At 50.7% G+C, this 13,984-nt stretch overlaps 1 protein-coding gene across 1 annotated transcript in view; it reads right to left on the bottom strand.

Moving 5' to 3' along the window:
* Positions 1-13,984, bottom strand: part of SLC5A10 (solute carrier family 5 member 10) — a 41,994-nt gene that overhangs the window by 24,346 nt on the left and 3,664 nt on the right. The window contains exons 6-9 of the mRNA XM_029284478.1: positions 10,917-11,022; positions 10,156-10,236; positions 8,624-8,829; positions 7,696-7,831 (exon numbers count right to left, since the gene is read on the bottom strand). Of these exons, the coding sequence (XP_029140311.1) occupies positions 7,696-7,831; positions 8,624-8,829; positions 10,156-10,236; positions 10,917-11,022 (529 nt within the window). The remainder of the gene's footprint in view (positions 1-7,695; positions 7,832-8,623; positions 8,830-10,155; positions 10,237-10,916; positions 11,023-13,984) is intronic.

Below are 13,984 nucleotides of genomic sequence, written 5' to 3'. Positions count from 1 at the left end.
TGGTCACGGCCGACAAATGATCTTCTAGTGTCAGCCGTGGATCCAGGAGGACTCCCAGATTGCGCGCCCTCTCTGAGGGGGCCAAAAATTCGCCCCCTATAGACAGCGATGGAACCAACTGACTATGCCGGGGCGCCGGCAGCCACAGCCACTCGGTCTTGGAAGGGTTGAGTCTGAGTCTGTTCCTTCCCATCCAGTAGTAGTAGTAGTAGTAGTAGTAGTAGTAGTAGTAGTAGTAATAAAGTTGGAAGGGACCTTGGAGGTCATCTAGTCCAACCCCCGGCTCAGGCAGGTAACCCTATACCATTTCGGACAAATGGCTGTCCAGTTTCTTCTTAAAAACTTCCAGTGTTGGAGCATTCACCGCTTCTGGGGTGCACACCTCTTGCATTATACGTAGGGATGAAGAAAGATTTTTGCACCTTGATTGGTTGTTTCAAATGGCTGAGTCCACCATGCACACATCCTAAGAATTATTGTCCCCATTTTGCAATTGAAGCCAACAGGGGCTGGGAGCAGGAAGAGTGGATGGAGGATGGAGGAGCTTTGAGGGGTGGCAACGTCAAGACTAGGTTCACCCTAGTCTTCACATCACAGCATGCTTGGCGATCCTGAAACACTGCTGACAGAGATATGGGGCTGAGCAGATGAGTTCACGCCCTGTCCTTTGCCCTCTTGCTAGCCACACATCTAAGTATCTATAGGGCCAAAGGTGACATCTTGCTTGGTTTCATTTTCGAAGCACAGAACTGCACTTTACCCATCGGGAGATTGTAAACAACAACACCTTTGCTTTGAATTGCCCTGCAGGAAGGCATCATCCTGTCTGCGTTCCAGCTCAGCTCTTTTCTTTGAAAACTCAGCTTTATGCGGCTCCACCTTTCGCACATAATGCCGACAAAAGGCCTTTTTCAAAGCTCATAAGCTGCTCCAATCAAAATCAGCGCATTTGCTTCAAAGATCTGGAGATGTTTGCTCATGTGGGCTCCAGAGGAAGCTGGATTCCTTGGTGCTATAGAGAAGTGTTTCTTAACCTCAAGAACTTTAGGATTTGTGAACTTCAACTCCCAGAATTCTGGCTGGGGAATTCTGGGAATTGAAGTCCACACAGTCCCACCTCCCAAGTCATAAGATTCCATAATTCCATTTGAGGGAGCAGCAGTTCTGTTTCCATAAGTGTCTTGGTGTCCATCTGAGGGCACCTGAGCTTCAGCACCATCACACCTGGGCAGAGTCAACATGCAGGTCCGGGGGGGGTGGGGGGTGTCAGCCACAAGGCATGCTGGGAAATGTCTCCAGCCCTCCGAGCACATGTTTGCCCAGTGACTCAGCCCTTGGCTGGAGCTGTGATGCTGTTCCTCTTCCCTACCAACCATCCATCTTGGCTGTTTGCTCCTGTTTTTTGTTCTCTCAATCAACAAATTGCTCTTACTTCAGACAACTGCCTCAACGACATTTTTCCCCTTTCTTCTTGTCAATTCAGGCTACTTATTTTCAACGGACTGTGCTGGCTTTATTGACTGGTTGGGCTGGACGGAATAAACATAATGTCATTCATTAACTTCAGAACAAAACAAGGTGTCCAGCCTTTAAAAGCTGGCTGGGTGAGGGCATGAAGAATGAAAAAAATATGCGTTTTCTGGAAGGAGAGCAATTAAGAGTTAATTGAGCTCTTGGTCTCCACCTTCTTCCTGGAGATTTTCCCTCGGAGGCTCTCTGCTTTCCTTTGTCCCAAACTTTTAAAGAAGTTCTCCAGAATTGTTAAAACAGCCACGGGGACTTGTTAACCTTTCCCCAACCCATCGCCTCTCTCGAATTCAGAACATCTGAAATGTGAGCAGCTGCGATGAGGTTAAGAAATCCATTTAGCCACACCAAAGACAACAAAGACGGGAAAATCCAGCGCTGGGCTTTTTGTTAGCTTTCCCCAGAACTCTGCACGAGGCCTTTGGCAAGTCACTCAAATCCTCTCCCAGCGTTGGTGAGCCTGCTCCTTAAAACCTGCCCTCCATTTCCGCGCGCGTTGACTTGTTTCTATAAGCGTGCTTTATATTGTGTTCCTCGACTTTCCACTTATCTTTTCTTCTCCCTTTAAAACACTTCTGGAGGTCATCCTCGGCTTACAGCCATAATACAGGCTGCCCATTTATGTCGCGACGGTCATAAAGTGGGTCATCACATAACCAGCCCGATTTTTGCAAACTTTTTTTTCTTTTTTTGCAGTAGTTGTTAAGCAAACATGGCAACTGGTTTGCTATGGGACGTTTTTGCCAAAAACCAGAAGCCAGTTTCAGTTTTCAGCAGAAACATCAGAGAAACGCCAGAGACACAGATGCATTTCGTGTGCCTGCGCTGGGGAAATTGGTTTAGCTCAGCACTTTCTCAGTATGTGGGATGCTACAGTACAGGGAGCACACAACACATGTTTGTGTGTTGCAATTCTGCACTTTTCTTGTTTTCACACACCACAACTTCCCACTTCCTTGCACTGATCCTCTGACAAGCCAGCCCAGCAGCTTTCACTCCAGCCACTCCCTTCATCAAAGCCAAACGAGGTTTGCAAAACAGGCATCATGTGGTCCAGATTATTTGGGCTTTGCAAAGACGCTTCAATAATCAGCTTGGTCGCCTCTTCTGTTCGCAGCAAGCAGGTATTTGTGCTGAATAAGTCAACCTTGGATGGCATACCTCGATCGGACATGCCACACCTGCGCCCGGCTCCACCCTCTGCCCATCCGGGTTTGAAAGCACAGCCCTGGGTCCCAAATCAAAAGAAATGTCCTTTAAGTGCAGATCGCCCAACGGCAGCCTTTTATCTGCTATTCCCCGGCTCACTCCTGTCCTTTGTGTCTGCAGAATCTCCGCATCGGCACGATTGGGGGCACCGAGTTCTTCACCCGCTCCGCCATGAAGTTCAAGGGGGCCTTGGCTCAGAAGTTCATGTTTGTGGACGGGGACAAAGCCATGTGTGGCTCCTACAGGTAAGTCGAGGCCCTGGAGAGAACCCTGGTTTGGGGTCCCACTCGCTCCCACTTGCTCTGCGTGGCTTTGCGGGTAGGAAGGGTGCCACTGGAAAACTGAAGAGGAGGAGGGGGTGGAAAAGACCCCCTAGGGGAGACCCTGCAGCCAAAGAGAGCCTTCACTCACCTGGGAGAGATCAGACAGACAATTGGGGCTGTATTGCTACAAGCAAAGCTTTAATGCTTAGCTTCTTCTCACGACCCACAACCAAAACGAACAAGCAACAACTTTTAGACTTTGCCCAGAAAAGTGGTCTATATGTGCACTGAGCAGAAGTATTTGGCTGCCGAAACGCACCCTTGCGTGGTCTGCCACAGTGTTATTCAAGCGAGGCAGGTTTGAGAGACGTGGACTTCAATTCCCAGAAGAAATTTGAATTTGAAGAAAGTTCAGTTCTGGGAGTTGAAGTCCAGACGTCTTAAAGTTGTCCAGGTTGAGAAAACTGCCCTAGAGGTCCCATCAACACAGCCATCCTGGGAGATGGAAAAAAAAACCAACCCCACTGTTCTAACAGGCTTGAATAGTGCTACCCCTTAGTCAGTCTTCTTTTATAGCATTTGCTTTATGTTCAAGAGACTGTCAGCCCCCAATGTAACGCTCCCTCTTCCCTTCTAGCTTCACCTGGGCAGCCGCCAGGACCGATCGGAACGTCATTTCCGTCCTTTCAGGCCAGGTGGTCGAGGCCTTTGACAAACAGTTCCAGGAGCTGTACCTCATGTCTCGGAGCATCAACCTCAAGTCCATCCCCCTGGGCGAGGAACCGGAACCCGAGCCGGTCATCCTGCCTTCGGTTATCTCGCTGACCCCGGCCAGCTCCACAGTGAAGAAGCTAATCAATCCGAAGTATGCTTTGGTCAAGGCCAAAAGCACCGAGCAGGTGGGGGGCAGTGGCAAAGCCAGCAGTGACAAGGTCCTCACTGAACAACGGAAAGAGGTCCAAAGCAAGGTCATCCCTGAAAACCGCGTGTCCGAGAGGCCCAGCAACCTCATGGAGAAGGTGCCACTCATCCACCCTGGGCTCCTCAACCTGGAGAAGGCCAATATGTTTGACTATCTGCCCACTTGGGTGGAGCCGGATCCAGAACCTGGAAGCGAAATTCTGGGCTACATCAACATCATCGACCCCAAGGTGAAGAACATCCAGCTTTCTCAAATCAACCGCATCAAGGTGTGCGATGTTTCCAAGGCCAACGCCCAACACAGGCAGCTCCTCAAGCAACAAAAGGCCCAAGAGGCCAAGAACAAAGCTGTTCAAGAAGGAGCCAAGAACAAACCTTCTCAGACTTCTCCACCCCTGGTAGAATCTGCCCCTCTTTCAGCCCAGGACCAGGAACCTTCTTCGAAACCATTGGCCACCAGCCCCACGGAAAAGACTCCTGGACACCTAGTCAATGGGGAGACAATTGCCACTCTGGCCAACAACCGGCACTTGAAGCAACTGCTGGACCCCCAAGCAGATGACCGAAGAGCTGCTGCCCCAATACCCAAACCAAGGAGAGTCCACACGAAGGACCCCATTTCCAAGAAAACAGGACATGCAGAGAAGAAAGCAGGGACAGCAGAGGACCCTGTTGTACACCAGCCAGGGACCATCACCACAAATCCATCATCCAAAGAAGGAACCCCCCAGAGTGCCAACACGGGGAACCATCTCAAGGTGAGCACGGAAACAGCTGGGACTCAGGAAGGAAACGTCCTCCCCGTGAACGGGGTGCAAAGTGGTGAGGGGGAAGCGGAAGAGGAAGAGGAGGAAGACTACGTAACCTTCAGTGACCACGGAAGCCTCTCCAACAGCTCCCCTGCCCATAGCTGCAACCTCTCCAATGCATCCATCCACTCTGACAAACACGGGGGGCAACACCACATTTGCCCTCTGCGGAGGACCAACTCCGACTTCCTTCTCAACGGAGAAGGGCCCAGCCTTCACCACTTGCAACGGAAACTGAGTGAGCCTTACATCAGCTGGGGGACCTTTGTAAGCCCCCTGGGGAGCCCCCCACCAAGGCTAACTCCTCCTCTGGAGGAAGCCGCTCAAAGGAGGAGGAGGAAAAGTGACAGCCTGGAGGAGACGAGGTGCGTTTGGGAAAGGGGCCTCCCCCTGCATGCTTTACCTGCTGGCTACATTACCTGTCCGAGCGATGCTCTACAGGTAGGCGTCTCTGTTGTAGCTTTCTACCCTTAGCAGCCCTAGGAAAGTGCCCAGCATGGTCCTCTAGCAGAAAACATGGCTGTCATCTAAAACATAACTTAGACCGGACTGTGACTGTCACAGCAGTCACTGGAGAGTTGGACCACTTGCAAGGTTACTCCTTGTGGGAACCTTTCTAAGAGTGGTGGGCTTAGGAGACCAGGATGACCCTTGGGAGCTGCTGTTCAGAAACACGCTCGTATTAAATAGCTGCAAAGATAGAGAGAAGATGAGATCTCACTGACCATTGTATCTTCTCAGTAGCCCATCAAACATGACATCAGCCCAATTGTCCCCTTCTGCTCATGGTTCCCAGAGCCAATGAGCCCTCCCATACTGGAGATCAGATAGAGGCATTGAGACCAGTGGCCACAAATAGCTTCGTCCTCCATGAATTTTGCCTCTTCTCCTTGCAAAGCCATCCAAGTTGATGGCCATCACCACCCCTGGTGCCAGCAGTTCCCCAGTTTCCCTGTGAGAGCACCATAAGCCACCTCTGGGCACAATTCCTCTCGACCAGATGCCAACAGCAATAACCAACTGATACCCCCAACCCTGGGAATTGGTCATGCCTTCCAACCCAACCCAACACTATCAGCTCATAAAAACATTTGTTGTGTCCACCGACATTTCTTTGGGATATTGCGGGGTTGGGTTGGAACCCTGAGGAAGATCCTTTGGCTGGGAATTATGGGAAGACCAGGTCAGACCCATCAGATAAAAAAAATAATAGAACAGTTGTCAAATAATGGTTAACACTGGGAGCTACCCACATGGAATGACATCCATTATAGCCCTTGGTCACAAATGGGAAAGCATAACCGTAATTTCCAAGACAACGTGCCGTCGCTCTTGGTTGCTCTCTCAATACTGAAGTTACAATTGAAAGCGGTAATTGCTAGTTTCTCTGGCCCTCTCACCCAAAGAATTGCAATTAGCGCTAGCTGCTTAATTCCATGGCCCCAGAGGCACAATATGTCTGCCAGGCCCACATTTCTCTCCCATCTTCTGATTGTGTCACTTCTCATATTGAGCTGCCTCTTCTCCTAGGACTCCTCCTGATATGGGAACACAACAGCCAGCTCCACAGTTCTGGTTTCCTCCCCAGAATTATCAAGTCTTTCTCCAAGAGCTCAGCTCTTGAGAAGGCCTTGATCTGCACGAAGCCATCTGGGGAAGACCCACCTAGAAGTCAACCTTTGATCTCCCAAAGGGCTTCAAATCCAGATTTAGGACCAATGCTAAGTGTGGATGCTGAGCCTTGTCAGGCTCAGCTGCCAAGGTCCCCCATCCAAAGCTTCAAGGTCCAAGCATGTGGTAGCTGAAGACCATCAAAGGACCCCTGCTGGAAGGAGAGGAACTTTGAGCAGAAACTGCCCACACAACCAAATTTGCTATGGGGTGTCTAAAGCCAACCGCATCCTTGAGGGCTTCCAGAATGGTTTGTGATCAGCACAACCTCTGATTGGTGTTTTTTCCCCACCAGGTTCACACAAGCCACGTTGTGATTGGTTCGTTCTTGGCTTGGCATGCTTTTATGAATTTATTAGGTCATTAGTGTTTATATACTTGCCGCAATCGTGTGCCTCTTGGCAATGTAAACATAATATATACTCATGTATACAAAATACAGGAAAAATAAAAACAATTCCATCAAAACTAAATTAAAATGGAGCAATACATAATTACATAAAACTCCAGTGCAGTTATCCAGCTAATTAAATGGAAGGGCTCCACTTTAACCTTCCACCGCAGGAATTCTCAACCTCCGCAACTCAAAGTTAGGTGGATTTCAGCTCCCAGAATTCCCCAGCCAGCAAATTAAAAAAAAAAAATAACAAGAGAAAGGAAAAAAAAGAAAGCAACACAACAACAGCAACAATTATACGAAAGGTCTCTCGTGCATAGATTATGAGAGGCATGTTGTGCAAAGCTGCTGGTTATTATTCCAGCATAGTCAACAAACCACAAGTTGACTAATAAGGGCTTATCCTAACACCGGACAGTCCTGAATTCTAACATTAGGAAGAGGCGAAGTACAGTAACCGTGATGGACATCAGACAAGCTATGGCTAGAAATACCTCTCATCTCCACCCACGCCTGCTTTCTGAGATGCTTGGCAGGTTTCACGCACAGCTCACCTCCTGTCAATCAGTTGGCACTCGAGATTATTTCCGGCTGATGACATCCTGAACTGTGTTCAGGAAGTGAGCAAGTGATCCCACTCCAGGGAGGACAGAGCAGGAACCGGCCCCCAACAGGGCCCAGTTAATTGCCCTGCACCCGGGCACTGGAGAGGCCAATGGTCCAGCTGCATTTGCCAAGGTGGGCGCCTGTGCCCACCCTGGAAGTCCTCTGGCAGCTAGCTCCCTGGGCCAGGCTGGGTTCTGCTAGGCTGGGTGCCCCAGCTATGATACCCACGGCCTTCAGGCCTCTTCAGGAGATTTTTTCCTCCATGACATTTTTTTTGGGACACGCAACTTACCTGGGTAGAGAATCCGGCTAATCATGCCCGGCATAACAATGACAATCATTGGCAGCATCTTCAGGTAGCTGGCAAGGATGGAGGCGGCCTTGGCGTGGTTGAGACTCCTGGCCGAGAGGGACCTCTGGACAATGACCTGGAAAGACACGAGAGTGGATTCTCCCAGAAGTGAAACATTCACACTAAGAAAAGGTGCCCTCCCCATCTTGGTTAGGGGATTCTGGGAGTTGAGGTCCACCCATCTTAAAGCGGCCAAGGTTGAGAAACACTGATCTAAACTGAATCTGGAGTTTACAGCTGAATCAAAATAGTTGCTTCTCGTAAATTCATGGGAGCCGGTTTCTGTCTCCCGACCCTTTTCAAAACTCCACCGCCCACAGAACAGATGTCAGAAGTGCCTTTTTTGTCTTGTCAATGCTAACAATCAACTTCTCCTGCTTTCTGCTCTGTCCACAGGGGCCCCAACTGTTCTGCTACGGATCCCGGGTGCAAGTGTCGGCAGAACGGGCCAAAAGCCGTCCCCAGCAGCGGAAAAGCTCCGAGGAGAGCAAACGCCCACAGGACAGAACTGGGGCCAAGAAACTCGCCCCAAACTCAGCCAACCCCTTCTTCTGGCAAAGAAAAAACTTCACCTCTGCTAAGAATGCCCAGCCCAGCCCCGTCTCCCACAGAGCTGGCACAAGCACCCCAAGAGCCACTGGTCAGTCTGTGTCTCCACTCCCCGAAGGCCAGAGGTCCCCAAAAGAAATAAGGACTCCGCTGGGCATTCCTCTGTCCAAGCTCTCCCAGTCAAAGCACTTGAAGAGCAAGGCGTCCCAATGGGAGTCCAAACGGAAGCCCGCTGGGACCAGCCAGCCCAAGGACCAGTAAGGCCGGTGGAGACGCCAGAACGACCGATGGAATGGGGAAGGGGCTGCTTTGCAATTACCTGGTCAGTGCACCAGTACCACGTGGCCAAGACGGTCAGGCCCAGAGTCATGCCCGTCCAGGGCAGGTCTCCGGTGATGGGATCCCGGAAGAGATGCATCGCGTCCTGCCTGGGCAGGTGGCAAGTTGTGTTGGGGACAATCTTGGATGGGGTGGCAGCTAAGTAGGCCTCCTCCAGGTTGTGGTAGCCTCCAATCTGGTGGAAGGCTGGCAAAAATAAAAGTCAATGGGGCAGAGGGGAGGGGAAGAGAGGACCAATGAACAATGGCCGAGACCAGCAACCACATCCCTTCCCCTTGTCCGTGTTCCTCCAAAGCCAACGTTTCGCATCTTCTCCTTCCTTTGCCCCCCAATGGATGAGGGGGAGCCCTTGACATCGGGGCATCAGGTTTCCTGTCAGCTCAGGATGAGGTGAGAAAAGAAGGGGGCCAACACATTGTGCCCCAAAAGCAGGGGACATGGGCAGTGAGAAGGGCTGGCTCCTCTTTGTAGACCATCTTAGGTTCAGTTCAGTTCAAGAGACAAACTCCAGTTGATCCTTAGTCTTGGATCAACCTCTGAAGGCACCACTTAACCATGAGGAGCAACCAAGGGCTCACCGCCTCCTCCACCAATTCCTCAGCTGCCCACAAGTCTTCAGATAGCCAGAAGAATCACTGGCGCATCTACAGGGCGGCAAGTGGAGGAAAGCTGTCCCAACAGCAGTCTCATCCAAAGACCCCCAAAGATAGCTTCTTGCAATATTCCCAGACCCCCATCTGCACTTTTGGTAAGATCCTCCCCCCCCCCCGCATCCACATACCTCACAGACATCGGCGCCACATTGATGAAGCCACAGTGGCATCACAGACCCCACAAAAGGCACAGTGGAATCTCATGCCTCATAATGGCAATGCGGTGGTGTCGTTGCCCTCACCTGCCTTCTATGCGTCTCCCCACAGCTCCCCTGGCGCACATGTGCACTGTACCCCAACTTCATTCACCTTCCCCTTGACAGACTTAACTCCCAGGGAGCTAGAGACAGAGGCTGAAAGTTCAAACGTCACCCCATGTATGACTTGAATTTAGGGAGAAAAAGGGCCAAGCATCCCAAAGGAGAGAGGGTGGAAAGGAGCTCCAGGGAAGTCACAGGAAGTGGCCGTATTCCCCTGGAGGAGGTGGGCAGCGCACCAGGCAGAAGCCCTGGCAGGCTTAGCCTTCAGTTGGCTGTCCGCTTCCAGCATAAATGCTGCCAAGAGTTGAGATGCCTGGGGGGGGGGAGGCTGGCCTTCGTGTACCACTTTCAAAGCAATTGTTTACAAATGTAGAAAGGGAATAAAGGTCTTTAAAATGGCTAAAAAGCTGCAGAAACGTGTGTGGCTCTTTCCACCAAGCAGAATTGAATTGGGGGGGTGGTGAGATAATTGAAGTAGAAGGAAGCAGAGTCCCTGCCCTGAAAGATATGGGAAATTCTTCTTGGGAGGGGGGAGGGGTGGAGATACACGAGAAAGGCAGAACTTCTTGGGCTGGTTCCTCCTGTTGGTTCCTCCTCACCATTGACCGTCAAGATGACCGCACCAACCACCATGATGAGGGTCTGCAGAGCGTCGGTGTAGATGACAGCCCTCAGCCCACCTGGAACAAGGCAGGAGGCAGCTTTGAAAGGGTTGAGACAACCGGTTGGTACAAAGAGGGAAAAAAAAACTTTGTTGCTCAGGGTTGAACTGGGGGGTCCTTGGTGCCCTCTGAGCTTGGTTGTTTCCCTGCAGACGTTTCATTGCCCAACTGGGTAACACCATCAGTGCTACCTGAAAGGGCTTGAAGGCACCGAGGATGTTACCTTGTTGAGTAATAAGCAAGAAATCAATCAAGCTCAGAGAGTGCCCTACACACAATGAGTTGGTTTCCCCCAAAAAAAGAACTCTAGTTTGCCTGGAACCAGAAGCTAACATGTAGGAAGCCTCCTTCAAGTCGCCTTCTGGCGGCTTCCTGGACAAGTCTCAACAGGTAGCAGCACTCTGTCCTTACCTGGAGCCTGAGATAAGCAGGGCCAGCCTAATTACAAGTTGGATGGGGACAGCACTGGGAGATCCCAAGATGGTAGGTGCAAATAAGAAGGAAATGCCAGACAGCTTGTTCCCCAAAAAACTACCCGGGACCTCAGAGCAACAAAGCCTACAACTTAAAACCACAACCGGGAGCGGAACTTCTGGTTCCACCTGGGGATGGTGAGATTGGTCCCATTGCCGTCCTGGAGGAGACCAACCGAGGCTGAGATCCTGAGATTTTGGCCAGGGCCGCCCTCTTCGTCTCACCTGCAATGGTGTAGACGGCAGTCACCCCCAGCATTAAGACGGTGGAAAGGTAGAGGTTCCAGCCGAGGCAGATCTGAACGAAGAGGGCTCCGGAGTACAGGTCCGTCTGCAAGAAGAAACCGAGCCTGGTTTAATTCGGTTTAAGCCGATCGCCTGGGATCTGGCAGGGGAGGTAAAAAGCCACCTTTGCAGTGTGGTTTTGCATCCAGAGACACAAAGAGGAGGGCCAAGCCACACAACTGGCACAGTCCTACATTTCAGTAAGAAACACTTCGCTCTGGAGTCCTGACACCTAAAAATTTGTTTTGGCAGAACATTTCAGCTCAGGCATCCCAGCCGGGTCCTGGGAAGCAACAGAGACTCTGTGCAAAATGCCTCCCACAAAAGGCTTCCTTGCCCAACAAGTCTCGGGGGGCAAAAATTCCCAAGCCAGATTTGGGGACGTGTCCCTCATTAGCTGCTTCGTGGGGAGGCACACCCAGCGGCCGAGGTGGGGCAGAGAACCCCCAGAAAGCTTTCAACTCCAAACTCCGGAGAGCTTCACACACAAGGATGGGGCAACACCGAGGCAGCCTGTAATTAACCTGTGGAACTCACTGCTGTGAGATGTAAGAGGATCACCGACAGCCCAGATGGCTTTTGGAGGAGACAATACAAACACAAGGAAAGGGAGGAGCTGCACTAATCGTTTGTTAGCCAGGATGGTTAAGCCCTGAGTCTGGGAGTCTGGGAGTCAACTGGAATCCAGGGAAGCATTTCAGTGGATTTTCAAAATGAAGGGGAAGAAGAAAACAAATCTCTTTTTTTTTTTTCAAAATAAATTGTTATGGTTGGCCGCCCAGTCATCCAGAGGTTTAGGCTGGGTTTGGCATCATGGTCCACCTACAGAGTCCTTCCAAGGACCTGGGATAGGCAGATGTGGATGTCTGATGGTGTTAAAAGTCTCGTCGTGGGTAAACCATTCAAATGAACAATTTTTATCAATATGGAGAAGATGGATTGTTTATATTCAAAAGAAACAGAGTGGTAGAATATAATTTAGGTTTTTAGATTTTTTTAAGCTTGTTTATTTCTATCTTTTTTGGTAGATTAAGATATTTTGTGGAGTTAGAGATACTAGTATTTGTTTACTTTTATATGAATATTATCCTGGGATTAGGTTTGGGAAGTCTGGGGTGGGGTGGGGGGGTTTTTTGATTGTTTATTGTGATCACTTATGATTGTTTTTTTTTATGATGGAAAAATAAATAAAATTTTCTGTAAAAAAAAAAAAGTCTCGTCGTGGGATGTCGGCTGTTCCGAGAGAAGCTGCCTTTTGCAATTGACCGATGGTGATTGTGTCAATGCCAAAGGTGTTCAAGTGGTGTTCCAGTTGTTTTGGGATTGCACCAAGGTGCCTATTACTATTGGTACTATCTTTGCTTTTTATTATTATTGTTTAATTTATACACTGCCCACGTATAAAGAACCCGTGGGGGGGGGAACTCGGAGATGAAGCCAGCCCTTCGGCTGCTGAAGCTTCCAGCTTCCCGGCCTGGAGGGTGGTGTCTCCTCTCCATTCCTGCTGGCTCAGCAAAGCCCGGCTGGCCTCTGCTGCCTGCCAGGCAAAGGCGGAAGGCGGCAGGCGGGCGATGCCCAGCGCTTTCACTCTCCCGGCTCGAACAACTTCTCCCTCGGGCACCTGCTCCACCCGTCAGTCAGCTGCCAAGCTCTTCCTGCACACCCAGCCTCAGTGGCAGCTTCGCACTGGGCTACCGAAAAGGGCTTTTAAAAAAGATGATGGACACGGCAGGAGACGCGCAAGAGGCTCTTCAATTTAAACTTATCACCGGCCTGCATTCATGGGGCTCTGCTGTGCCCCACAGTCATACGACTGAGATTTTGGCACAAACCAGCATTTTCTTGTTTTCCAGCAAACACTGGCCTGTAGCAAACCTTTGGTGCACTTAATGGCCACCGTGTTCGCTTTAAGACTTGCAGTTTGCTTTACAGGTGCTGCAAAAAAAGTCGTGAGGTCACGGGGTGAACTCCCCCCCCCTTCGCAATCGTCTCAACCTTTGATTGCCACACTCACGTGTGAATGATTGTTAAGTCCAGGACTACCTGAAGCCACGTGCAGATCCCTGACCCAGGTCAGCTGCCCTCTTTCTGCCACCCCCCCAAGCATCGGGCAAGTGTGCAGAGACTCAGCCTAGCCTTTGCTGTCAACGGGGCCGCCCCACTCCCCGGGAAGAGGGTTGGGCGCCTTGAGCTGGGGGCCAAACCGGCCCCTGCAGGGAGTGACTCAATGGCCATTGGAAAGCCATTAATCCCAGGGACCAGCGCCATTCTAGGGGCACCTCAAAGAAAGCACCCCTTTGGGTACAGAAAAGACCTGGCGAGGCTGTCAGCCAAGGGGACCAGCTCCCACGTCACACCTAGGCGTGACCCAGCGGCCCAGATCACAACAAAAAGCTGCGCACACCTGGCGGAATCTACACCTAGGCGAGAACAAAGAGGCAAGTTCAGGTTTTGCTCTGCCCTCCGTTGTGTTTGTAGAGAAGAATTCATCGGGCCAGACGGGAGCGAAGAGAGGCATGAATCAAACAAGAATTTGAATAATTGCCCTTATTTCCTGCCCAGTTTCCACTTCAAGCATCCCATGGAGCTAATCACCCCTTATTATCTGAGGGCCTTCCCTCGCCAATTAAAACTTTGCAGGAAGGATCTGATTAGACCCAGCTACACGGCCAAGCCTCTTCCCCCCCCACACTTAAGGAAACCGAGGTTGTGCATTGCCAAGCTCCTGACCAAGGGCATCCTTCCTGCGCCTCCAGCTCAGCAATTTCCCTCAGCAATTTCCCTGCATGTCCTTTTCAGGTCCTCCGTCAAAAGCCCAGAGTTTGTCCTGCCACGTCTTTCATTTCCTTCAGCGTGGAATCAGCCGGCTCTCTGCCTCTCCCCTCTCTCCTCAAAGCCTTCCTTGGCAGATTCAGAAGGACGGGCGGGAAAGAGGCAACTTGGGTATAAATGTAATCAATAAGTTCGCCATTGCCAGGTGAATAATAGCAACCGTAATATCGTAACCC

Source organism: Protobothrops mucrosquamatus, unplaced genomic scaffold, assembly GCF_001527695.2.
Source record: "Protobothrops mucrosquamatus isolate PMUCROS unplaced genomic scaffold, P.Mucros_1.0 scaffold640, whole genome shotgun sequence".
In the NCBI taxonomy this organism is placed as follows: Eukaryota; Metazoa; Chordata; class Lepidosauria; order Squamata; family Viperidae; genus Protobothrops; species Protobothrops mucrosquamatus.
Note: the sequence above shows the minus strand (reverse complement) of the source record. Positions and strands in the feature narration are given on the sequence as shown.